Source organism: Hakea prostrata, chromosome 5, assembly GCF_041222555.1.
Source record: "Hakea prostrata isolate BN-2017 chromosome 5, UWA_Hpros_2, whole genome shotgun sequence".
Taxonomy (NCBI): domain Eukaryota; kingdom Viridiplantae; phylum Streptophyta; class Magnoliopsida; order Proteales; family Proteaceae; genus Hakea; species Hakea prostrata.
In genome coordinates this window covers 17,837,568-17,864,581 of record NC_142604.1, presented here as the reverse complement: position 1 = coordinate 17,864,581, position 27,014 = coordinate 17,837,568, and the positions used below count along the sequence as shown (strand labels likewise).

The following is a 27,014-nucleotide window of genomic DNA, read 5'->3' as shown; positions in this document are numbered from 1 at the left end:
AGTTGGGGATGGAAAAGTATCTTGGAGGGCAGATCGGTATTGATGAAGGGACTACTATGGATTGTTGGAATAGGGAATAATATTAAAATTCAGGAGGATGGCTGGATTCCTACAAATCCAAATTTTAAACTAATTCATTGTAATTCTAAACCATCTGCTCCTAAGTTAGTATGTGAACTGATTAATGAGCATTCAAGATGTTGGAAATTGGATATATTGCAGGAATTTTTCCATCTGGAGGATATCAAGGAGATAACAAAAATCAAGTTGGGGATACGAGCACATGAAGATTTGCAAGTTTGGGGCTACACAAAAAATGGTATTTACTCGGCCAAATCAGGGTACCATATGCTATGTAATGAGCGTGAGGCTCAGTTAAATGTCCCTATGAAGTATCAGTTATCTCAGAATATTTGGCGAATGATCTGGCGATGTCCTACTATGCCTAAAATAAAGGAATTTCTCTGGAGGTGTTGTGCTGGTGGTTTGCCAACAGCAGAGGCTTTAAAAAGGAGGGGAATAACCATTGAGACTACTTGTTGGAGATGTGGAATGGGAGTGGAAACTGTGGAGCATATTCTAATGGAATGCCCATTTGCAAAGGCCCCTTGGTTTGTTGCTGATTTATCATGTCTTGTCCCTGCTGTAGGTAATGGATTGGACCAGTTTATTGATGCTTGGTCCTTTGTACCTTATGTTTCTAAGGATTGGAGGATGGAGATTGCTAGTAAGTGTGTTGTTATATGTTGGACTTTATGGAAAGGCCGGAATGAGTTTTTGTTTAATGCTAGTGTATGAGATCCAGTGGCAACTTGGCTTCATGCAGAGAAGATCTTTAGAGAATTCTGGTTGTCTAATGTAAAGACTGATGACCAGAGGTGTAGACAGAGAGAGCATAAAGATAATAGGGAATGGCAGCCTCCTACTGGAACTATGTTGAAGGTCAATACAGATGCATCTCTTAAAAATAATAAAGGAGGAATTGGATTTGTAGTAAGATATGCAAATGGAAGGATTAAAGTAGTTGTTTCTGTTCCTATGGACTTCTCATCAGTAGCTCAAGGGGAGATACTAGCTGTCCGTGAGTGGTTATTACATTGTCTTCAGGAGCATTGGCAAGAAGTATGTTTTGAAACTGATTGTAAGGAAGTGGCTGATATACTTTGTTATAGGACCCCCTCCCCAATTGAGTTGTTTTCTATTACTCAGGATATAGAAATCTTGAGACAAGATCTCAATGTAACTTTTGGTTTTATTTCTAGGGATATGAACAGCCTTGCTGATTCCCTAGCCAGGAAAGCTCTTAACTGTACAGGCAGGGTAGAGTGGAATTCCTCTTCTTGGTTGTCTAATGTTTGTTCAGCAACTTTGAATGCTTCCTATTATAATGAATGATCTTTTCTTTACCAAAAAAATATATATTAGACTGTACAAAAATGTATTGATGAATACAATATAATATTAGATATTAAATGATATTAAATTTAAGTATACGATACTTAATACTTTAAACGTGACCACAGACGATACATTACAGTTTAGCGTTTACACTTTATACTGCAGCATTTTAGGCACGTTCCGAGTTTTCAGCGGGTGAGTCACTGGTGTGATATGAAGTTCCGTTTCCGAGTGCAGAAAAGAACGTGACGGCGAAATCCAACATCTTAATATTCATTTAGATCTATTTTCATTTTCCATTCCTGCTGAAATGAAAAACTGATTTACTTTTCGATGGCGATGCCGGAATCTCTCATCCTCAGTCTCAATTTCTCTTGATCACGATTACGGATTTACTCGTCATGGGAACCTGCTCAAGGACGCGGATCCGGAGTTATCTGGTTCCTCTAATTCTCTCTCTTTTACATGTAAGTGATCTATTTTTGTCTCAATTTATTGTTTTTGGTAGCTTAAGTTGATAATTTTCGCGAAAGAAGTTTGATTTTCTGAGTTTAACTTGAGTGATTTCTTCACTTTCTTGGATCTGCCAATGTTTACAAATTGGAGTGTGACTGTGGTTAAATTTCCATTTATAAAGTTTGAAATGCAGCTCTGCTGGTGATGTTGATCCATCCTTTCTACGTTGTTTTGACAATCAAATGTTTGTTTTACTTATTTAACAGTATTAAATTAATTATCTAGTAGGGTTTCTCAGCCCCCAAAAAGAATGTGTATACCCCTTTCGTTCTGTAACCACGGCTATAAAAATGTTTCTTTTTATATATATATCTGTCATATTTTCTGGATTCTTAGATTTCTGAGGTTTTCATCGTTTTGTGTGACTCCAAAATTTGATTCCTTTAGTTTGTAACGGAGCTTACACCCCCGCCAGCCCCATCATTTCTTTTGTTTAGTTAAATTTCTTTCGGCTAACTCATTTATCGGACATGTCAGCTACCAGCATTATGGTTTTAGTGAATTTTGCGTGACGTTGAATTCTTTGGTGCACTGCCTGACAGAGTGTGTACTTTTAACAAATGCAATCAATTTAAGCAGGAATTATTGTCCGCAAAAGGCATGCAGAAGTCCTGACTTGACTCCGAACATGTCAAGGATCCCAAACATCTGAATAGACTAAAGAAAACAAAGACTGACTCGTTGAGACATCCCTTGAAGGAAAGGAAGTAGATATTTTTGCCAAACATGCAAACTTCACACACTGCTAGAATTAGACTTGCACTCCCCATCTATTGGAGCTTGGAGGACCAAAAAATAACCTAATAAACAATGCCACTGGGAACCGGAAATGGAACCTGAAGAAGCAAATACAGTAGTATAAAAAGAATTAATAGCCTGATAATATAATCTAGATTGAAGGAACTAAAAGAGCTAGGGGTAGATCTAAAATGACCTTAAGAGAAGTGGGGAGAAAGGTAAGAGCCTTAGGCCTTATATTCAGTATGACCTCAAATAGCGCTGATTGGAGGGCGATGATCCATGTATCAAAACCTATTTAGTTGGGATAAGCCTAGGTTGTTTTATAGTGTAAGCCAACTTTCTCATGCCATTGACCCTTCTATATCTAAAGATCTCCGGACGACACAATAAGAAAGATCTTAAAAAAGATTGTCGTTGAATAATCTGACCCGTAGACAAGTATCTATACTAAGTAAAAAGCATTAGATGATAATAAATATGAAATGAGAAAAACAACACCATGACTGTAAACCTGAGGGGAAGAATCATCAGCAAGAATAACTCAGGGAGGATGATTAGTTTTTCGAAAGAAGAGAACCTGTCAGTCTTCATGATCATGTGATTGGATGCACCAGAGTTAATCACCCAATTGTTAGGAGAGGAGGAAGCATGATGCATAATAGTACCTGTGTGGATGGGTGTAGCAGCAGATAAAGAGGTGGAAGCATTGAGCTGCTATTGATTTTGCTCTTAACGTTATCTCAAGTCACAGAGCCTGAAGGACCAGCTCTATATTTAGAAGCAGCGGTTGATCATTAGGTGACACTGTATTAAAGCACCCACCAGTTACTGCTTAATTTTTTTTAACTATTGAATCCGCTTAGGCTTTCTATACTTTGTCCAATGCTTGTGAAATGATTGATTGGGTTTAACACATTTGGAGCACACACTGTAAAGGCTAATTTGACTAAAGTCCAGAACCACCAGCACCATTTCCTCTCCCTACTGAACCGTGCCCTTGACCAAGAAAATCTGAGTGCTATCCATGATCACTGCTGCCAGTAATAAATGCATAACTGTTTTTTGTCAAAGATGCAGAGTCGGACATGGAAAGGGAAGGAGAGAGAATGTTCTGGACAGTTCATTCACCACGATACCCATTCTCTACTGACTAGCTGACTTGTCATGGCCTGAAAATTGGATCAAAATGAGAAAGGAACTTGAATTTTTAAAATTCTGCTAGCTGAGACATTATCATTTCCAAGATTAGTAGATAGGGATTGGTTAACATTTAATTCTTTTAAGAGCGTTGTAGTATTCACTCCCTGGTTTCCCACTTTGCTGAAAGGGTAAATCTTTTCATATTCACAAACTTGAGTCAAATTTTTATCTTTAGCTGTGTTGTGGAACAGTACATTGGCAGCCACTGATGGTTCCATATTGTTCTGCAGTCTACAAGAAGTGTATCTTCATCATGCATCGAGAACTTGAGTGGAAATAAGCCTTGAGTTGGCTTTTTTGGGCCTAGGTTTTTGGTTTTGCGTTGAATAGGCCACTTTGATAGGGCTATAATATGGATAGGAGGTGTGCATATGCAGTTTACTTCTTTCTTTCAGTTAAAGTTTTTTCTCTTTCTTTCTTTCTTTCTTTTTTTTTTTTTTTTGGGGGGGGGGGGTTAGGGGGTTCAGTTTCTTAGTTCTCATTCAATTATGTTGTCTTATCAGTTTAAAGGTAGACAAGTTTGTTTTTGTCTTCCCTTTTCAAAGTTTTTTAAATAAGTTTGTAAGGTCCAACAGCCTTGCACAGAAATGTACTGCATAAATAATTGGCTTTTGCCTCTTACTTCCGTGAGATTCAGAAACTGTTATTTGAGGATTTAAATCCTCTTCAATTACCTGATCAACGTATACACTGCAATTCTGGGTGGAGAGGTCAGCACCTGACAAGTGTGACATCCAAAAATCCGTCGTCAATCGAGTTGTTTCTCCCCCCTTCTTTTTCTTTCTGCTCGAGCTGAACACCATCAAATGTTTTGCCTGCCAGGGGTCAAGCTCTCTACCCAAATTACACTGCAGTCATTGATTAATTCTTTTCCCCTGTTATTTGCTACTGTTCTGAAACTTTGTTTCTAAAATCCTACCTCCAGTCCCCACTGTGGTTAACCTATAACTTCAGGTCTATCCACCACATTTGAACAAGATTTCGGGAAACCATTCTCTCCATATAGAAGACCACAAGCAGCTTTTAGTGTGTGGGTTTTTTTTTTTTTTTTTTTTTTTTTTTTGGGGGGGGGGGGGGGGGTGTTATTGTAAATCTCAGAAATTATGATTAATAACCTATTAAATGGAATTGTGCTTTTATTGGGTTTCTGAACCCAGTAACCTTGGGCTTCAAGAAATCCATCAACTGACAAATGGCATCAGAGCTATGATCAACAGTGACTCAAGGAACCCTGAGATGGCTAGTATGGAAAAGATATTGCCTTGCTTGGGTCCAGGAAGCATCAGTACATTTTGAGATGTCTGTGCAACTACTAGGTAATAGAATTGGTACTCAAGTTTAGCTAGTTCAGCATAGTGTGGGCAAATTAGAAAGTAACTCCCATAGTAGGTTTGGTGAGCAAGTAGGTTGCCCTCCTAAGTTTCAGGCTGATCTCGAACTTTTACTGCCAAAGGAAGAGAAACAACAAAATGGAGCCCAGATTTGAGTACAGAATCAAAGAAGTTGAATGATGTGCAACAAAAACGAAGAAGCAATACTTGAAGACTTTTAAGACTGGTGATTGTTAACCAGAGGGTGCTAATGCAGGTTTGCATTGCAGAGTTCTGAGAAAGACCCGGTTAAAGTAGTACTAGATGAGGGTATGGTCAAGGAAGAGTACACTCTGTATGAAGCTATCAAAGCCTCAAATGTTTTCTTACGTTAGAGAATTTATTGAGTTCATTATCCCACCTAACTACTTCAAAGACAAAGCTCCCAGGGTTCCTTGGGTTATCTACAAGAGGCTTATGGGGTAAAAGGGAGAGTTTGGAGGAAACATCCTTATAGATGGCTTTCCAAATCTGATCCATGGATCTAGATTTGAGGGTCCCTTTGCGGAGGTTTCCCTCCATCCAAATATGGGAGATGCGAGTATCGTGCATAAGTCCCCATGGTGTCAGCGATCTTAGATCCCTTGAAGGTGCAGGCTATCCAACAGGTCTTAGTAGCAAAGGGCTAGAGATGTTTGGATCTAGGCCAGATGGCGGTAAGAGCAAGAAGCCAGATGGACTTAGGAAAGCGGCAAGCAAAGAAAAGAAGGGATATTCTTGGCTTTGGTACAAATTATGGAAGAGCATTGGATTGAATATTTCGATGGAGGAGCATGAATTGGGTGGAAGGAAAAGAGAGAAAGCTCTCTAGAACATGAAGGATTGGGGGTTTGGCCTTTAAAACCAGGTAAGTTTGGGCCAAGAAACTGATAAATGGGGCTTGTGGATATGATTCCAGGAGGAAGCAGTGGAGGACAAGTTTCTAGAGGGGAGCCAATGGAGTTGGTCCTTTGGTTTGGGGGCGGGGGGGGGGGTAGATAGACCCAAGCTAATAGGGGAAAGGGTGGTGCGGGGACTAGGTTTAGGAGTTGATGAAGCGGGATAGAGGACAGAGCTTTGGTATACCGAAAGTGTAGACTGCCCTGGCTCCAACCACGTGGTAAAGGATGTTGAAGGAATGTCGGGGATCAAGAAAAAAGTGATAGAGGAACCATCCACAATTTTGACGAACATGGTGGGTAAGGCCAAAGGGTGAAGCCATCTTTCGCCAAGCCCAGAAAGAGTTTGGGGGCATAAAAGCAATCCAAAGAGAGTTGGTCTTCAGGAATCGAAAGTGGACCTAGTTGACCCATATGGAGTTCTCTTTGGTGGAGATCCTCTAAATGAGTTTAAGAAGCCAAGCAATGTTGAAACCTCGTAGTCTATAGATTCCAAGACCACCCTCAAGTTTAGGTTTATAGGCACTAGACCTGCTAATTGGGTGGAGGTATCTAGTAAACTCTTGGCCTTTGCAGAGAAAGCTATAGAAGGGGGATTCTGTAGCATGGATTGTGGTTTTGGAATAGATGTAGGAGGATAGAAGAACCGATCTTATCCGTACGAGTTTACTTACATAGTGAGCAGTTTGGCTTTCTAGAGTTGGAGTTTTTTCCTAGATAAGGTCAAGTATGGGAGTGCAGTGATGAGTCTAATGACCTAGGAGGTGAGTAGGGATGAGAGGGAGGCCAAAATACTTAACTGGGAGGGAGCCGAGGGTGAACCCCATGAGCTGGAGGAGGCAAGAGAAGAGGGGAGAGGAGACTCCAAAAAACAAAGAGTTTGGATTTGACGAGGTTGGTACAGAGCCCGGAGAGGTTCAAAATGGTGAAAGGATGACATATTGGGTAGATGGAGGATGAATCATCTTTGCAGAAGATCATAAGATCATTTGGAAAAGACAAATGGGTTAGGTTGATTGACTTGCACTAAGGAAGCAGGGAGATCAGGTGGAGGTCAATTTTAGATTGGATGCTGTAGGAATGGACTTGATCAGAGATGTTTGATGTAGATAAATCACAAAGGTTGACTTATTTTGGTGGAATTAAGACTTTTGGTTGGTTTCTTTTCTTTTTTTTTTCATTGCAATATACTATCTAATAGGCCTAAAATATGGGTAGGAGATGGAAATACCAGATTTTATTCCATTGGTTTAGTTAGTCCTTATTTGGTTCAGTTTCCTTTATCATTTCAGTTTTATAATCAGTTTATGTTGCCATATCAGTTCAGGATTGGTTTTGGCCTTCCCTTTTCTGAATTTGAGTATGTTTTGAGTTTTTAAAACATGTTTGTAAGGTGCTACAACAGACGAATTTGATGAATATAGTCTTTTGCCACTTAATTCTGTGAGATCCAAAAACTGTTGTCAGAGGCAACATACTATTGGTAGGATGCCGATACTGGTTGGTGGGGTTCAAGTTCAGGGCTAGGTGGGTTATTTTCTTGTTCTTCTTCTATTCTCTGATCCTTTCATTAATTCCAAGTGAGTGGCATAACTTCCTTTTATTTTTATCTTATAGTTGCTAGATCCGTTACTGGTTATTTGTTAATGGTTTGAAATTACTGCTGTTTTTTAAATATCTATTTGTGTCCTGGATCTGATCTGTGCATAAAACCAAGTTTTTCCTCAAACTTTTGAATTATTATTCCAACAAGGATTTCCAATTTAACATTAATCTTTTGGTTTTTGTTGAAATCTATCCTGCATTTTCAGAATCTCAATAATGAACTTGTTTCTTAAAATCCTATTCAATTTTGATCTCACTCTTAACTTTTTTTTTTTTTTTTTGTTGATAAAGATCTCACTCTAACTTAGTTTCTAAATTGTGTTTTCAAGTTCTGGTTTCTGCTTAGTGCTCCAATGTCATTTACTGTTCATCTTTTAGTTCTGACCATTAAAGCTTCTATGTTAAGATCTTTAAACGTGCTGTTATTAATACTGTTGTGGAACTCTGTTTATAGAATCCTGCCTCCAGTAGGATTAACCTATAACTTCAGATCTCTTGATCACATTCGAACGATATTTTGGGAAACCTCCTCTTAAAAACAACCTCCAACCAGATTTTGGATCTAAACCTGCCATGGCATTTCTTGTTTAATTGTATTTCTGAACCTAGCAGCCTTAGGGTTCCAGGAACTCATCAGAAAAAACTTATTAATATAAATTATACATGTCTAAGTGCTTTCTTTTATAGCCTCTTATTCTCATCTTTAATCTTTCCACCATTTGTTGTTCTATAAGATATTGTGCTTCCCTTTTAAGGTGTAACCTTTACAATTTTTAATTGTGAAAATGTTAACTTTACTTCCAAATTCACCTTGTAGGTTGCATTCCTTGTGACTTTAGTTAGTGCAGATATTCCATATACACCATTGAGGTATGAGTCATTCAAAGTGCATTTATTAATGGATTCACATTCACCACATGTTTAGTGCCATTTATGCTTAATCTTCTGGTTCCTGGTTTATTGCAACAACTATTGATATTTTACATTCTAATTTTCTATTAACTATGAGCTGTTTTTCACTTACTTCAGTCGAAGGGAACGCAATGGTGACCAGTCACGACATGACTGTGAGCAGTTTAGAAACAGAAAGGTTTCAATACCTCTTTTTTCCCTTACTATTGAATAAATGGGATGCTGCTTCTTTAACTTCCAATCTGTGTGAACTTTTATTTCCTGTTGAATTTTTACCTTATCTTCTAATTCATATTCAATTGAATGATTTTCACCAGGGAGTGATTCAAACCCCTGAAGGAATCAACAATAGTTTGCTAATTTAGCCATACCTTGACCTATAGGGAAGCTGAAGTATTTTTCCAATTTCGACAAATTTCATTTGAAATTTTGAACTTTATTCACAATTCTAACAATTAGACAAGTAGACATGGTTTAGCTGGACAATATGTTGGAAAAGGGTTTTCTTGGTTCTATAATTTTATCCATGGCTTAGTTGACGGTGTGTGAAATATTTCTACCTCATGGCAAGTTTCAGCCAAGGATCTGCTGCCATGCAGATAAAATAATTTGTCTTCTAGGTAGCCTTGAAACACAGATTTGAACTTTGTCTGCCCAATAATCCAAAACATGATGTGGTATAGGACTGACAGAAATTTATCTTCTATGGCAAGCATTGGAAACCCCCCCCCCCCCCCCCCAAAAAAAAAAAAAAAAAAAAAAGAAAAGAAAGTATTTTAGTGCACTTTTCACTTGAAGCTTCCTTTAAGTTTATTCTACAACAACAACAATAAGCCTTGTCCCAACTGAATAGGGTTGGATACATGGATTCTTGCCATCCAATCAGTTCTGTTTGAGGTCATACTAGATACAAGGCCTAAACTATGCATATCATTTCTCACCACTTATCTTAAGTTTATATTAGGTCTACCCCTAGCTCTTTTAGTTCCTTCAATTTGTATTATATCACTTCTTTGTACATGGGCATTTATAGGTCTCCATTGAATGTTTTCGTGCCACTTCAAATGACTTTCTCGAAGCTTATCACCTATGGGAGCAACTCCCAAACCAACTCTAGTATGATCATTTTTTATGATCTTATCGTAGCCTTCCTAGTTTTTCCACTCATCCATCTTAGCATCCTCATTTCTGCTACACTGAGTTTATCTCTAAGATTCTTTTTAATAGTCCAACACTTTGCACCGTACATCATAGCTGGTTGAATGACAGTCTTATAGAATTTTCCTTTAAGCTTTAATGGAATACGTCGATCATACAAGACCCCGGACGCACCTCTCCACTTCATCCACCTTATTTTAATTCTTTGGGAAACATCATTCTCTATATCACCTCTTTTATTTATGATTGAACCTAGATGCCTAAAACAAACACTCTGAGGAATCTCCTTATTGTCAAGTTTCACCACCAACATCATCTACCCGATCATGACTAGAGTTACAAACTAGGCATTCTGTCTTCCTTCTACTTAGTCTAAAACATCTTGATTCCAAAGTTGTTCTCCATGATTCTAACTTGGTATTAATCCGTACTTAAGTCTCATCTGTTAACACAATATCATTAGCAAAAAGCATGCACCAAGGGACCTCATCTTGAATGTCTTTGGTTAATTCATCCATTACAAGTGCAAATAAATATGGGCTTAAAGTTGATCCCTTGATGTATCCCAACTGTAATTAGGAATTCATTACTTTTGTTCCCCCCCCCTGTTCTTACACTTGTCACTAAAAAATCATACATATCCTTAACTATGTCTACATATTTACTTGCAACACTTTTTTTCTCTAGTACTTGCCAAATTAAAGCTCTAGGAACTCTATTATAAGTTTTTCTAGGTCAATAAATACCATATGAAGGTCTATCCTACACTCTCTATACATTTCCATAAGTCTCCTAATTAGGTAAATAGCCTCCGTTGTAGATCTTCCTGGCATAATCCAACTTGGTTCTCTGAAATTGTGGTTAATTGTCTCAAATGGGTTTCAATTACTCTCTCCCATAATTTCATAGTATGGCTCATCAATTTAATGCCCCTAAAGTTATTACAACTTTGAATTTCTCCTTTATTTTTGTAAATTGGAACCACTATACTTCTCCATTCATCTAGCATTCTTAATCAACCAAACTAGATCGTGGGTTCCTAAGCTCTTCCATACTTCTATTGGGATTTCATTAGAACCTTGTGTCTTGCCTAGTTTCATCCTCTTTAGTGCTTCTTTTAGCTTCAGCCATCGAAATCTCTGTATATATATAAATTCAAAAATTAGTGCCTTGGTGAATGATGTAATCGTCTAAATCACTTAAAGTATGTTCATTTAGTTGACTAGAGAAATAGATTTTTCATCTTTTCTTAATGTCCTCATCACATATTGGTACTTTACGATCTTCATTTTTATACATCTAAAATGGTCAAGATCTCTACTCTTCCTATCCCTTATTTTGGCTATCTTATAAATAGATTTTTTCCCCCTTCCTTTGTGCCCAACTTATTGTTTAAGTCTTCATACTTCTTCTCCCTTGCTTTTCCCAAAATTTTGTTAGCTTCATTTCTAGCCAACCTATGCCTTTGAAGATCTTCAACATCTTTAGTTCCTTGCCATGTCTTAAAACGAGCTTTCTTATTCCTAATGTCAGCTTGAACCTCACTATCCCACCATCAAGTCTCTCTATAAGAATGGAACTTTCCTTTTGATTAACTTAAGACATCTTTAGCCACTTTCTTGTACACATTACCATCTCATTCCACATCGCATTTAGTGTCCCCCTCAAAATCCCACTTTCTTTGTTTGACTACTTCATTAGCAAAGGATTTCAAGCACTCTCCCTTCAAGATCCATCCTTCTGATCTTGGGATAGTTAACCTTACACCTTTTATGAGTTTCTTGGGTTAGACACATATCTAAGACCACAAGTCTATGTTGTGCAGTTAAATTTTCCCCTAGTATCACCTTTCTTGCACTACAATCTATCAGTCCTAGTTAGGAAGAAATCTATTTGGCTTCTATGATGTCCACTTTTGAAAGTAATTAAATGTTCATCTCTTTTTTCGAAGTAAGTATTGAAAATAGATAGATCAAAAGTAATATCAAAATCTAAAATTGAGATCCATTCCTCATTCCTCTCTCCAGAATCATGTCCTCCATGTACACTCTCATAGCATCTTTGATCTTTTTCAATATGTCTATTTAGATCACCTCTTATGATAATCTTTTCTCCTTGACGAATTCCTTGCATTAATCCATCCATATTTTCCGAAAATTCTAACTTTAGACTTTCATCAAATCCTACTTTAGGTGCATATGCACAAATTATATTTATAATCTCTTTCTCCATTACAAGTTTGATAGCAATAATCCTATCATCTACACTTTTAACATCCACCACATCATTCTTAAAATCTTTATCCACTATTATACCTACTCTATTTTTATTAGTTTTATCCCTAGAATACTAAAGTTTAAAGTTATCCAACTCTTTAGCATTTTCCCCCTTCCATCTAGTTTCTTGAATGCAAGCTATATTAATCCTTCTTTTCCTCATAACATCTATCAATTCTAAGCCCTTACCTGTTAAAGATCCTATGTTCAAAGATGCCAATCTAATCCTACATTTTTGGACTAGCTTTTATACTTGTTGGATTCTACTAGAAGTTTAATTAGAGTTTGTATAGGAGTTAAATTAGAGTTTGTATTCATGTAAAATTATATTCCTTATAATAGTGTACTTTTCCACTTAATTATAAATAGAGGGCTTGAGATCATTGATCCATAAGCCATTCTACCAATATCGTATTTCTCAACATGGTATCACAACCTAAGTTTGATTAGGGAAGAGAGAAAAAAATTTTGGCAGAGGAAAACCTACCTCCATTGTCAAGACGTCTCTTCAGAAACCACCCATCGTAATTCCCTATTTTTTTTCAAAAACCCATTGCCTTTTTTTTTTCTTTTTCTGGCAGTTCCGCCTTTTTTTCGGTTCTTCAGTTCCGCTGCACCCATTGCAACCCATCGGCTCCTTTTTTTTCTAGCAGTTCCGTCTTTTTTTCTTTTTTTTTCTTTTTTCCTATTCTTCAGTTTGCTGCACCCATTGCAACCTATCGGCTCTTTTTTCTGGCAGTTTGGTTTTTTTCTCTGTTCTTCAGTTCTGCTGCACTACAGTGGGTTCAATTAGGGAAGACTGAGAAGAAAAGGAAAGAAGAAGAGAAACACCACCGCCGCTGCTTGTCATTGCTTGCTACATCTAACGCCTCGATTCGAGAAGAACAGTAATAGAAAAAAAAGTAGAAGAGAAGCTGCTGCACAAAGCCACCATCGCAATTGCCTTCGCCTCTGCCATCGAAGCCTCCTCAGGTAACCCTTTGAAAGATGACGATGGCTGAACCAGGTAAACATTAAATCTTTTACTCTTTGGCCGAACGAACTATATTTTGGTTCTCTCCAAATTTAGACCAAACCAAATTTAAACCATATTTTGGTTCTCTCCAAATTTATACCAAACCAGACCATTGCATATTTGGCCGAACCATATTATTTTTTTTCTTTCTTCTAATCTACTATTCTGTTCGAGAGAGAGAGAGAGAGAGAGAGAGTGAGAGAGAGAGAGAGAGAGAGAGAGAGAGAGAGAGAGAGAGAGAGAGAGAGAGCAGAATTGGCTCATAGCATTGCTTAGACTTATCATTGCGACGATTTTGTTACTTCGAAAGGGTGAAGACTGAAGAACTGCAGACAATTTTGATGGTACTCCTACTACCACTAGCTCCGACCATTACCCCACTCTTCATCCTCTTTCAGTGAGATTTGATGGAACAAATTATTTGATCTGGTCTCGATCTGCTTACCTCACTATTGTTGGAAGAGGACTTGTTGGACACATTACGGACACCATTATCAAACCTACTCTCATAGGTGTTTTACAAGATAAATGGATCTCGAATGACTCTTATTATGTCATTTCTTTTGAATTCCATAAGTCCAAATATTGCCCGTGGATATCTATCACGTGATGCTGCAGCCCAAATCTGGAAGGCTACTACTGAAACATATGGATAGTTGGGGAATGATGCCCAGATTTATGAGCTCCGAAAAAAGCTTTATGAGATTACCCAAAAGGAACTGACTGTAGCCCACTATTATGCTGAGTTGCGATCTCTTTGGTAGGAGTTGGATTATTATGGGGATTATCACCCCCACTAATCCAGATGATGTGGCTCCTTATAGGAAGCACATTGATAAGATTCAAGTATATGACTTCTTGGCAAGTTTGAACGGGGAGTATGATCAAGTCAGAGTGCAAGTATTAAGTTGTTCTCCCTTTCCTACACTTGAACAGTCTTATGCCCTTGTTCACTGTGAGGAAAGCCATCGTTTAGCCATCGTTTAGCCATGCTTCATGCTCTTATTGTGGAGAAATCAGCCTTATAGTCTGTTAGCACAAAATTTGATTATTAAGGAGATTATCAAGTGTGAGCATTGTCACAAACCATATCATACCAAGGCAAATTGTTGGAAACTTCATGAGAAGCCTGCTGATTTTGAGCAAAAAATGAGCACAAAGAAAGGGAAAATCAAAGGCTAATCTTTCTGAGACAATTTCCACCACACCATCTGCAGACGTTGGTTTTTCACAGGAGGAGTTCGCTACTCTGCGATGTATTCTGCAGTCTTCTACTGCCGGTACAACCTCAACCACTGCTTCCTCTACTACCCATACCAACTCCTACCTTGCTACTTCAGGTAAAACTCTTACAGGCTTTCAAGTTTCTTCAGTTTCTACTCCTTGGATCATTGATACAGGAGCCACAGATCATATGATAGGTTTATCCTCCTCTTTCTTACAATATTCTCCAACTTCTAGAAAGGATAAAGTTCGAATTGCTGATGGCTCCTATTCTTCCATTGCTGGAAAAGAAACCATTCAGCATTCTCCATCACTTTCTTTTTCTAAAGTTTTACATGTTCCCTTTTTCTCTACTAACTTGCTCTCTATCAATAGTCTTACACATGACTTGAATTGTAAAGTGATTTTTTCCCCATCTTACTGTGTCTTCCAGGATATGGTCACAAAGAAGGAGATTAGACATGGTAAACTAGACAATGGACTTTATTTGCTCGAGCCAATTTGAGGATCTACTTCTGCTTTGACTACATCTTCTAATCCGGTCCATTTGGTAATATCAAACCTTCATCAGTGGCACCGTAGGTTAGGTCACCCCCCTCTAGGAACTCTTAAGAAATCCTGATTTGGTTTCTTCTTGTAATGAGGATAATTTTTTTGTGAAGCCTGTATTTTTGCGAAGCAGACTCGTTCTACTTATTTACCTTCTCTTCATAATAGAAAAACTATTTCTTTTATGCTAATTCATACTGATGTGTGGGGTCCCCGCTGACGTGTGTCTATTATTGGCCATAGGTACTTTGTTACTTTTATTGATTGTCACTCTTGTTCTACATAGATTTATCTTTTAAAACAAAAAAAATGAGGTTTTTCGATGTTTTTGTGATTTTCATAATATGATTAAAACTCAGTTCAATGCCACTGTGAAGATCCTTCACAGTGACAATGGCACAGAGTATATTGATGGTGAATTTCAGAGATATCTCTCTGACTCTGACATAATACACCAGACCAATTGCGTTGATACGACTGCCCAAAATGAGGTTGCCGAAAGGAAGAATCGGCATCTCTTAGAGATAGCCCGTTCCATTATGATTGCTATGAATGTACTTGACCAATACTGGAGTGATACTATACTCACTGCTTCTTACCTTATGAATAGGATGCCCAGTAGGATACTTGGTTTTAAATGTCCTAATGAGATTCTTCAGGGAGCCTTTTCTTTTGTTATTCCCCCAAAGGTTTTTGGATGCGTGTGTTATGCCAGAATCACAGCCCACCAGAGTAAGCTGGCTCCTCGTTGCCTACGCTGCATATTTTTGGGGTATTCTGCTACTCAGAAAGGGTACAAATGTTATCATCCTCCTTCCAAGAAAACCATTGTATCCATGGATGTAATTTTTCATGAGTCTTGCCTTTACTATACACCTCTTCAGGGGGAGAGTCCTAGAAGAGATGTGTTCTTTCCGACTCTAGATCTTTCTATCACACACCAACACAACTTAAGAGTCCCAGAAGAGTTTCTTGACCAGGGGGAGACTTCGGCCAGTATACCTGAGGACTCTAATCCTCCCCCTTCGTTTTCTGAACCATGTGAAGAACCTAGCCAGGGGGAGACCACTCCTGTGAGACTCACTGTTGGGGTCTTTCAAAACCAGATTGACCAGAATAAAGAGGTGCAAACTTATCAGAGGAAGAATTACAACCGACTAAAGCAAGTGGAGAAAGGTGATATGTTACCATTTTAGTCTCCTGCTCCAAGAATCGATTCTACTGTTCCCCTTAAGATATTTTCTTCTAATCTTCCTATTGCTGTTAGAAAAGGGGTCAGATCTTGTAGTCAACATCTCATAGCTAAATATGTTTCTTATAACTTTTTGTCTGACTCCTACCATGCTTTTATATCCTCTCTGTCATCTGTATCTATTCCTAAAAGTTGGCAAGAAGCCTATGCTAATAAGAGATGGAAGGCAACTATGGTAGAGGAAATGCAGGCAACGAAGAAAAATGACACTTTGGGAGTTGGTTACACTTCCTCCATGAAAAAAACCAATGGGTTGCAAATGGGTATTTGTGGTTAAACAAAATATGGATGGATCAGTCAACAAGTTGAGAGCTAGACTAGTTGCAAAGGGGTTTACCCAGACCTTTGGGATTGATTATCAAGAGACCTTTGACCCTGTTGCGAAATTAAACACTGTCAGAGTTTTGTTGTCTGTAGCTATGAACAAAGACTGAACTTGCACCAACTAGACGTAAAGAATGTCTTCTTATATGGGGAGTTAGCAAAAGAAGTCTATATGGAAATCCACGTGGTTTCTCTGATGACAATACTGCAGGGAAAGTTTGTCGGTTGAAGAGGTCAATTTATGGGTTAAAACAGTCTCCTAGATGCTGGTTTGGACGCCTCCTGAAGGCAATGACTTCTATTGGGTACAAGCAAAGCAATGTTGATCATATACTATTTGTCAAGAAGTCAGGTACTAACATCACACTTCTCATTGTCTATGTAGACGATATTGTCATCACAGGGAATGATGGTGAAGAAATTCAAAAGTTGAAGGTCTTTCTTGGCAGAGAGTTTGAAATTAAAGATCTAGGAAAGTTACAATATTTCTTAGGGATTGAGGTTGCTCGATCAAAGAAATGTATATTACTATCCCAAAGAAAGTATGTCCTAGATCTATTATCAGAAGTGGGAATGTTGGGGTGTAAAGCAGTTGATACCCCTATTGAAGCTAGACTTAAACTTAAAGAAAAAGAGGGAGAACCAGTGGACAAAGGAAGATACCAAAGGTTGGTAAGGAAGCTTATTTACTTGTCCCACACTAGGCCAGACATCGCTTATGCTATAGGGATAGTGAGCCAATTCATGCATGATCCATATTTAGCTTATATGAAGGCTGTTACAATAATACTATAATATTTGATGGGAACTCCTGAAAAGGAATACTTTTGTCACCCACTGATAATCTAAAAGTAGAAGCATACACTGATGTAGACTGGGCTGGATCTCCAAATAGGAAGTCAATTTCAGGTTATTGTACCTTTGTTGGAGGTAATCTAGTTAGTTGGAGAAGTAAGAAACAGAATGTGATAGCTTTATCTAGTACCGAAGCTGAATATAGAGCTATGGTTCATGGAGTTTGTGAGCTACTATGGTTGAAAGGCTTGCTGCAAGATATTGGAGTCCAAGTTCCAAACCATATGATGTTATATTGTGACAACAAGGCTGCTATTAGTATTGCTAATAATCCGGTGCAACATGATCGAACTAAGCACATCGAAATTGACAGATTTTTTGTCAAAGGAAAGTTGGAACAAGGGCTTATCTGCATGCCTTTTGTAAGACCTAGAGATCAAGTATTAGATGTTTTCACTAAGGGTTTGAAAGAAAGAGATTTCCTTCCTATTGTAGGCAAGTTGGGCATGACTAATATCTATGTCTCAACTTGAAGGGGAGTGTTGGATTCTACTAGGAGTTCAATTAGAGTTTGTATAAGAGTTAAATTAGAGTTTGTATTCATGTAAAATTCTATTCCTTGTAATAGTGTACTTTCCACTTAATTATAAATAGAGGGTTTGAGATCATTGATCCATAAGCCATTCTAACAATATCGTATTTTTCAACAATACTCACACTCGTCCACGATGCGGGAGTCCTTGCCTACTTATCACTACATCTGGGTGCCAATGCGACGGGTCGCTTACAAGGAATGCCCTAGCTAACCATTGCCCACTTGTCACTACACTCGGGCCATAGTGTAGCACGTTGCTTCTTTTGTTGGAGGACACCTTAACATAGCGTTTATCATCTAAGGTCGAATCCATGAAAAGGGTTTGGCTATATTTTTTCCGGTGTCGGCTGCCAACCTGATGCACCAACCCTCCTCCTTTACCCGGGCTTGGGACCGGCAGTCTATTCCTTTGAGTTTATTCTCTTGTCCAATTTTGACTGATAAGAACTTGTAGTGAGAGCTAAACACCTAGGGTTGGGGAACGTTGTTGTTGACTGCTAAATCCTAGGGCTCAATGAGCCTGCTGAGAGGGCTAAATCCATCTATTCTTCTCTTCTTATCTTATTTGAACCAAACCTGTGTCGAAGCTTTATCACTGCTGCTCCTATTGGAAGAAGGCCATTGAGTTGCTTGTTTCTTGCTACAGACTGCAGTTGGACGGGAAGAAAGCCTTCAAACTGAGATCACCTCTTCATCAAGTTGCTGTGTTTAACTGTCACTTGAACTTCTCACTAGAATCAGGTGTGACAAAATTTTGTAAATTGAATCCTCTTTTCCCCTCTCCGTTTCCTTGGCTCTCCTTTCCGCCTCACACCTTCCTTTGTTCCATCATTCCATCCATTCATCACTCTGTTCTACCATTAAAACATAAACATTCTATTTTCAGTTCACCTCCATATCAGAGGATCCAGTCATTCACGTGTCTCAAATTTACTGCTTAGTGTCCTTATACTTAGGACTTTATTCTATCCAAGATTGAGAGTTATCTGCTGGTTAGTTTGGGCTACAGCCCAAAAGTTTTTATTTTGAAGATAGTCTATATCGCTGACTATCCTCATATATCTTCCAATTTGACCATTGGAATTGATTGAATAATACTTTAATACGGTACTGCCGATTGATATTTATGAATGAAATAAATTTGAAAATGATAATCCATTCCCTGCATTTGCACATCAGTTCTCTTACATGAAATCTCATGTGGACGAGTCTTGGTATATTCTTTCTCAGTTTTGCTTATAAATTTGTTTTGTCCATATTTGGAAAACTATGTAGAGATACTAGATAAAGATGTAAGTGAAAGACCAAGTGAATTTCTTTGAGTGCAATGCCATTTAAGGCTTTGAATGACAGAATTTTGTATTTGTTTTAAGGAATGTAATATCCATCACATGTGTATTTGTTTCATGACATTTTGCCTTTTGCTTGGATCAGATGGCCAAGCAGGAAGCAATGTACAAAAGATACACTTCTTCTGATCAAGTTGACAACAACCATCAGGAAGAGGTAATGGTAAACACTTTCCCCTTGTCTCAGGATTGACCCAGTTATCATGCCTTTTGTCACTTACTGTTGTGCAGGACATTGAAATAATTGTAACATACAGTGATGCTTCTGGTGCTATTCAAACTAGAGCTGTCAAATCCAAGGATTTATCTGCTTCATGGGTCTGGGAGAACCCACATGAAAAAAATCACAATGAACTGAAGATCTACCAGGTACTCCGGGTTGAAAAGATAAATGCCGAGTCCTATTTACTCTGGAATTCTGAAAGTCGTTAGGAGCTCTGTTTGGTCGACACAAGTATTCAATAGTATTATGTTTACTGATCTTTCTCTTCTGTTTTTTCTCAGGCAAACGAAGATATGACTGAGCATGAGATGAATGGGTCAGAAGGCGTCACTGAACGTCAATTTGGGGGAGTAAATTCCCAAAATCAGCAAGAATCTCCAATCAACCCTATTAAACTAAAACGCCAGGTAAAAAGAAACTCTTCTATTTATATTCTTCAGATATGTCATCAGTGGCGGGTTTGGTTTTGTGATACCTTTGAGTCTTCCAGAAAATGCGACAGGAAAGACTAAAACTCCGAACTGCAGAACTACTCAACCATAATAAAGAAGCAGAACAACAGATTCAAGCAGCAACTATTGAACAGTCAAAACAGTTTGATACCTCTATGGTCTCAGAGAAGTACAGTATATGGAGAAAAGAATATGAAACTCCGCACTCTAACTCCTTGTTGAACCTTATGCTGGATCAGAACATAATGGCTAAAGCATATGCAACGATTGCTCGGTCCAACAACTCTCTGGATCTCTTTGAAACCCTGATTAAACAAATTAAAGAAAGCCAGCATGCTATTGGAGAAGCCAATTCTGATGTTGAGTTACATCCAAGGTAGTTTGTGCACCCTTGGTCCTGGTTTCCAGTTCTAAGTTTAAGTCTAATGATATTTATCAATGATGGTGTATTTTCCCTGATTCAGTGCACCTGATCAAGCTAAAGCAATGGGTCGTGTTTTATCTTTGGCAAAGAAGCAATTATATGACTCTGCTGTTTTAGTGAGGAAATTAAGAGCCATTCTGCAGTCTGCCGACTGGAACATAAATGAGATGAAAAGGAAAAGTGCATTCTTGATCCAGCTTGCTGCAAAGACAGTTCCCAAGCCACTGCATTGTCTTCCATTACGTCTACTAACTGATTATTTCTTGGTGGATCGTGGAACTAAGGAAGTAAACAAAGACAAGCTTGAAGATCCTTCTCTCTACCATTATGCCATTTTCTCTGATAATGTACTTGCAACATCTGTAGTAGTTAATTCTTCAGTGTTACATGCAAAGGAACCAGAGAAGCATGTGTTCCATATAGTCACTGATAAGCTGAACTTTGCTGCCATGAAGATGTGGTTCCTTGTCAATTCTCCTGCAGTTGCAACAGTCCAAGTTGAGAATGTTGATGATTTCAAGTGGCTCAATTCCTCTTATTGTCCAGTTCTACGTCAGCTTGAATCTGCAAGAATAAAAGAATTTTATTTCAAGGCTAATCACCCTTCCTCCCTTTCTGCTGGTGCTGATAATCTCAAATATAGAAATCCCAAATACTTGTCAATGCTGAACCATTTAAGGTTCTACCTTCCTGAAGTTTACCCAAAACTAGACAAGATCCTCTTTCTCGATGATGATATTGTGGTTCAGAAAGATTTGACTCCTCTTTGGTCTATTGACTTGCAAGGAATGGTGAATGGAGCAGTGGAGACTTGTAAAGATAGCTTCCATCGGTTTGACAAGTATCTCAACTTCTCTAACCCGAAGATCTCTCAAAATTTTGATCCAAATGCATGTGGCTGGGCATTTGGAATGAATATTTTCGACTTGAAGGAGTGGAGAAAACGAGATATCACTGGAATATATCACCATTGGCAAGATATGGTAAGGAGGCTGTCATTCTTCATTTTTGGCCTTTACTCCACTGTTTGTTTTCTTCCTACTCAGATGACACTTTTTATCCAAACTGCACTAATATCATTTGCACAAGCTGCCTTTTGTCCACTTGTCTTCTTTAGCCTTTTCTGTTTTGGGAACATTACCCAGAGTCATGCTTGGATGTTCCTAGTATTGCCAGCAATGGTAAGCTCTATATGAGGAAGAAGGATGTCTCAAACAACTCTTGTATGCATTCCTATTCATAGGTAGGATGTTTTGTGGAATTAGGAATTTTCTTTGCAGGAATTGGAAGCATTTAGCTGTGGAGAACTATTCCTTACTTCAAAGTAACGAGAAAGAAAGAAAACTCCATTCCCCTGCCTCCCAAGGGAAAACCTTTCCATCTTTGAAATAATTACTAACAGATTGATGAGGCTTTGTAGAAGGTAGTTGTTGACAGATATTTGTTTAGATGTAATGAAGGATGCATTTCATGGTATAATTTAAATATTCCCATTGATTGGTCATTTCACTCTGAATAAGCTCTTTGTAGTGCTTCCACATTGATGATCACTGATTCGTTGCACTTTTTTGCTTCCATTCTTGTGACTCTTCATTCAACTTCTTAATACTCATGCTGCTTGCTGATAGAGTTCATCTAATTCTATGCAGAATGAAGACCGGACACTTTGGAAGCTCGGTTCATTGCCACCCGGATTGATTACATTCTACAATTTGACACATCCTCTAGATCGGAGCTGGCATGTGTTGGGGCTTGGATATGATACAACACTCAACCAGACAGAGATGGTGAATGCTGCTGTCATTCATTACAATGGGAACTACAAGCCATGGCTCCCCTTGGCAATCGGCAAATACAAGTCCTACTGGTCCAGATATGTCCAATTTAACAACACTTACCTCCAATTGTGCAACATTAGTGAATAACCATTTTTTCTTTCTCCAAGTGAATAGTGAATAGCCATTATTTCTTTCTTATATTGTGTATATCTGCTATTTTGCTCTCTGTGACTTTGTATAGTTTGATGTGCCTGGTAAGTTCAGAAATATCATATTCTTTCCTGTTGCTGTCTTTGAATTTTCTCATCAACCCGTTGTCACATTCACATTCTTGTTGTGCTCTTTGAGGGAGCAATAAAGATGGAGCAACCTGCAAAACCAAGCAATTCATCGGTTGATATGATATGATATACAACAAATCATTCATGGAACTACTAACAGTTTCATATGGATACTTTGAGTGACACTTTAAATTTAAATAGGAAAAGAAATATATTTACCTTTTTTTATCTTCTTACAAGTGAGAAAAAGAATTAAAAAATATTTTAAAATCATTATTGTTTTTCACCCTTTCTTTTTTCTAGAAATTTGAAGATAAAACAGGGTAATATATGAATTTTGAAATTACAGCGGACATTTGAGTCATCATTTTATTCTATTATTTTAAAAATAAGCATGCTGCATGCTGTTTTTATATATTCCAAAACATAATGGAATAAGATTCAGGGATGTATATGTAATTGGTTTATCTTTTTTAAATCTAAGAAATCGTCCTTCAATTCCGGTTCAATTCTGTTTTTGAAGATGATGGGTTAGACAGGTTCAAGTCAGTCTCCAACGACCTTTCTGAAAGAAAAAAATACGAAAGGAGTCATATAAACAAAAAGAAAAAAGAAAAAAGAAGGAGAAGTTGTATAAACCAATGAAGCCGATTTCACCCAACGGCCTTACGGATCATTTCGTGAAAAGGATCAGTCACAACGGTTTAAAACTGTTTTTTGGAATTCTTTCCGCCTTTGTTACGAACTCGTTAAGTGGTATCGATGCTCGGATCCAGAGTTTGCGCAACCGAGCTTGTGTTCTCCATGAATTTCATACTGGAGAGATTCGTGTTGGAATTTGAGGTGGCCTTGTCTTCTGAAATCAACTTGGTTAATTTGCAAACCTTCAATTTCCAGGATGCGTATACCCTCCAATATTTATGCTGTCAAGTTCGCTAACTGGATTGAGAGCATTAAGGAAGCATCGTCTAAAGGGAAATGGCAAGAAGTACTTTATAATTGTCATGAAATGAGTGAAGCAGGAACTTTAGTAGTCCCTTCTGTGTTCCCTCCCGTTCTCAAAGCGTGCACCAACCTTGGGTACTGGAAGCAAGGATATTCTATTCATGGGCATCTTATCAAGCAGGGATTAGGATCATATCCTTCAATTGGCAATTCCACTTTGGATTTTTACATGAAGAGCGAGGATATGGATTCTGCCTTGGGTGTTTTTGGTTCAATGAGAAAGGATTCAGTTTCGTGGAATATAGTCATCAATGGGTGCTTTGATCAAGGTGCTTCTGAGGATGGGTTGTGGTTGTTTAGACAAGCCAGGGTTGCAGGATTTGAACCCAACATCTCCACTTTGGTCCTTGTACTACAGGCTTGCCGACTCCTAAGAGCTCTCCATGAAGCTCTCGTCATTCACGGTTTCATAATTCGAAGTGGGTTTTCAGATATTGTTTCAGTTCAGAATTCTCTATTGAGTTTGTATGTAGACTTCTCTAATATAGAATCTGCACTTTGGCTGTTCGACGGAATGCCTGTTAGAGATGTCATATCATGGAGTGCAATTATTGGGGGGTTTGTGCAGTGTGGGGAAGCTGACGTTGCAATTGAATTGTTCCAAGAGATGATTTCTGTAGCCAATGTTCAACTAGATGGCCTTACTGTAGTGAACGTTCTCAAAGCCTGCACTAACCTTGAGGACATTGATCTTGGAAGAATGCTCCATGTTTTTGTAATATGTAGGGGTTTTGGTTCTGATTTATTTATTGGAAACTCGTTGATTTGTATGTATTCTAAGTGTAATGATCCCGATTCCATGTTTAAAATTTTTTGTGAAGTTCCGTGGAGGAATATTATTTCATGGAATTCCATTTTATCTGGATTTGTCCATAACAAGCTGAATTCAGAAGCTTTAACATTTTTCATTTCAATGGGTGAGGCTGGAATTGAGGCTGATGAAGTCACCATGGTTACTCTTCTTCAAGCAATCAAGAACTTCATTCACCCGCTGCACTGCAAATCTGTTCATTGCACGGTACTCAGAAGGGGTTATGAGTTGAACAAACTGGTCGTGAATTCTTTAATTGACACCTATGCCAAGTGTGATATGGTTGATCTTGCTTGGAAGCTGTTCAAAAGAATGACAAGGAGAGATATGATTTCATGGAGCACAATGATTGCTGGTTTCGCCCATTGCGGCAAGCCAGATGAAGCAATTAATGTCTTTCAGGAGATGATTCAGTTGCAGGAGAAGCCAAATGCGGTTACCATGTTGAGTATTTTGGAGGCTTGTGCAATTTCAGCTGACCTAAGAAGGTCAAAATGGGCCCATGCTATTGCAATTAGAAGACGATTGTCAGTGGAGGTGGAAGTTGGAACTGCAATCCTGAATGTGTATTCCATCTGTGGGGAGATAGATTTTTCAAGGAAAGTTTTTGACCACATGCTTGAGAGAAACGTGATATCATGGAGTGCTATGATTGCAGCCTATGGAATGAATGGTCATCCATATGATGCAATTACTTTGCTTGCTGAGATGGAATCGCAAGGTATTAAGCCAAATGCTGTAACAATACTTTCAGTATTGTCAGCATGTAGCCATGGGGGACTAGTAGAGCAGGGACTTATGTGTTTTGACAGGATGATTCAAAATCGTGGCTTTGAGCCTGGTTTAGAGCATTACTCTTGTGTTGTTGATATGTTGGGTCGGGCTGGGAAGCTCAAAAGTGCAATGTACATGATCGAGAATATGCCTGAAGGGATCAAGGCAGGAGCCAGTGCCTGGGGTGCTCTGTTGAGTGCTTGTAGAAATTATGGAAACAATGAACTTGGGGGAGGAGCTGCAATGCATGTCCTTGAGTTGGAGCCCTCAAAGTCAGCTGGTTATCTGCTGGCATCAAACATGTATGCTGCAGGTGGATTCTGGGGCAAAGTGGCAAAGATGAGAGGTTTAGTGAAGGAAAAGGACATTAAGGTTGTGGCTGGTTACAGCTTAGTGCACCTGGAAAACAGATCGCATAGGTTTGTAGCTGGAGAGATGACTCACCCACAATCTGATGAGATACATGCAGTAGTGGAGCATTTGCATGGTTGTATGAAGATGGATGGCAGAAATGAGACACTCAATGATTTCTTTCTGTGCTGAAGCTTGATTTCAGGTGTGGAAGTAAGCACAGTGGCTACCAAATTTAATGCCTCTCATGCCCTTGCCAGCCTGGAGCAAATTACTAAGAAAAACAGACTGATCAACCTGCCGTGTGGGTACTGCAACCTGGCTAACTGCCTCTGGATGAACATTGGGCATATTTGGATGGCAGTCTAATCTGAACTGAGTTTTGCCACCTGATCTTATAGTTCTATAATCAAGGTGGGTACTGCTACCTGGTTTACTTCCTCAGGGTGAACATTGGTCATATTTGGACTGCAGTCTAATCAGAACATGATTTTACCACCTGATCTAATAGTTCTATAATCAAGGTCTCTCTCTCCCTCTCTCCCCTCCCCCCCCCCTTCCTCTTTCTCTCTCTCATGCACACTTGCACACAGCTACATTTAAGGGTAGTTTTCCAGTAAGTTAATCTTTGTATTGATTTTACCCGAGGATTTTCCTTTACATGGGCTTTGCTTTTGTAAAACCAGAGCAGTAATTCCTTTTAACATTTTCATTTTTGTTCTATGCAGGTAGTTGGATTATTTTGAATAAATAACATATTGTTGCAGCAAAATATCTAAGTGGAACAAGTGCTTTTGAATTATCCCGAACATCTACAATAAAAGGGTCATATCATTAACAATTTGCATTTTACAACTGCCCATTGGGAATATTAAGATAATCTTTCATGCTCTCAATTGTTCATCTGGCAAGTTGTGGTTTTCCTATTGAAAGATTAAGCCCTGGTGGTCTTCATCAATGATCTGGTTATCTTCTTACCCTACGGAAGGAAGATTCAAGTGAATCAGGTTTGGTTTTGCAGGCCTAGTACTCCAAGATGGTGCATGTCAAAAGCAATATAAACTACTAGTACTGAAACCAATCTATAACATGTCTCTGAGACAGATGAGTGAGGATGAACCATCCCTGATCTAGTAAACTGGCTCACTGACAGTTATTTTAAAGCTGAAACTGAGGAAGAAAAAGCAGATAGGGAATCACCGAGTTTTTCTTGGGAACAGTGCTGGTATGAGAGCTTTCCCTTTCCTCTGTTTCATGCAAGTGAAGCTTCTTGATGATTTTGTCCTCTCTGCTTTCTATTGGCGTTCCTTTTTCCTCTAACACAAACCTTTCTACTTCACTCTCTCTATCCATAGTCTTTTGTGTCTTTTTTTTTGGGTTTTCTCATGTCTTAATTTTGTTTTCCATATCAGAGCTGCTACCATCTTAAGCCTTTATGCGGTTGCTATTGTTATTTTCACACGAGGTTCTTCATGTTGCCTCAAGGTTCTGTGGTTTGTGCTACATCAAATAAGAGTTTCCTTCTACAGGTGTTGAAGCCCTTAGTTGTTGCTCTGAGTCTCAGTTGCTTACTGAGTTGCATTCTTCCTCCCATCAGCAACATGATGGGTTGGGTTCTGGTCCTCCTCACTCTGCTATGAATGTTGGTGGTGGTGTGAATGCTCTTTAAACTTCCAATTATTGAAGCTTCAATGATAGTGGGTCGCATCATAGGCAATGGAACCCTGAAATCACTAATCCACAATTCAGTTTCTTTTG

At 38.6% G+C, this 27,014-nt stretch overlaps 2 protein-coding genes across 3 annotated transcripts; both read left to right on the top strand.

Annotated features, from left to right (window-relative positions):
* The first annotated feature begins 1,565 nt into the window (after positions 1–1,565).
* Positions 1,566–22,360, top strand: LOC149015549 (putative galacturonosyltransferase 3). Its single transcript, XM_089154817.1, has 9 exons — positions 1,566–1,865; positions 8,526–8,578; positions 8,738–8,798; positions 19,243–19,314; positions 19,389–19,526; positions 19,662–19,787; positions 19,871–20,208; positions 20,297–21,239; positions 21,906–22,360. Exons 1-9 carry the CDS (start codon positions 1,800–1,802, stop codon positions 22,179–22,181), a joined length of 2,073 nt encoding a protein of 690 aa, XP_089010943.1. The 5' UTR covers positions 1,566–1,799; the 3' UTR covers positions 22,182–22,360.
* Positions 22,361–22,455: 95 nt separating this feature from the next.
* LOC149015548 (Tetratricopeptide repeat (TPR)-like superfamily protein) lies at positions 22,456–26,771 on the top strand. Of its 2 annotated transcripts, XM_089154816.1 has the most exons (3): positions 22,456–25,670; positions 25,985–26,481; positions 26,669–26,771. In XM_089154816.1, the coding sequence occupies exon 1, from the start codon at positions 23,214–23,216 to the stop codon at positions 25,446–25,448; it is 2,235 nt and encodes a 744-aa protein (XP_089010942.1). In that variant the 5' UTR covers positions 22,456–23,213; the 3' UTR covers positions 25,449–25,670; positions 25,985–26,481; positions 26,669–26,771. The 2 variants fall into 2 exon arrangements, with proteins under 2 accessions (XP_089010942.1, XP_089010941.1); XM_089154815.1 differs by having other exon boundaries at positions 25,985–26,771.
* The last annotated feature ends 243 nt before the right edge of the window (positions 26,772–27,014 follow it).

Bases quoted from the DNA above. Each gene is read 5' to 3' on its own strand.
- LOC149015548 (XM_089154816.1), top strand. From the start codon at position 23,214: ATGCGTATACCCTCCAATATTTATGCTGTCAAGTTCGCTAACTGGATT.
- LOC149015549 (XM_089154817.1), top strand. From the start codon at position 1,800: ATGGGAACCTGCTCAAGGACGCGGATCCGGAGTTATCTGGTTCCTCTA. The intron at 1,866-8,525 runs GTAAGTGATCTA...TTCACCTTGTAG, and splicing joins TAATTCTCTCTCTTTTACAT to GTTGCATTCCTTGTGACTTT. The intron at 19,315-19,388 runs GTAATGGTAAAC...ACTGTTGTGCAG, and splicing joins ACAACAACCATCAGGAAGAG to GACATTGAAATAATTGTAAC.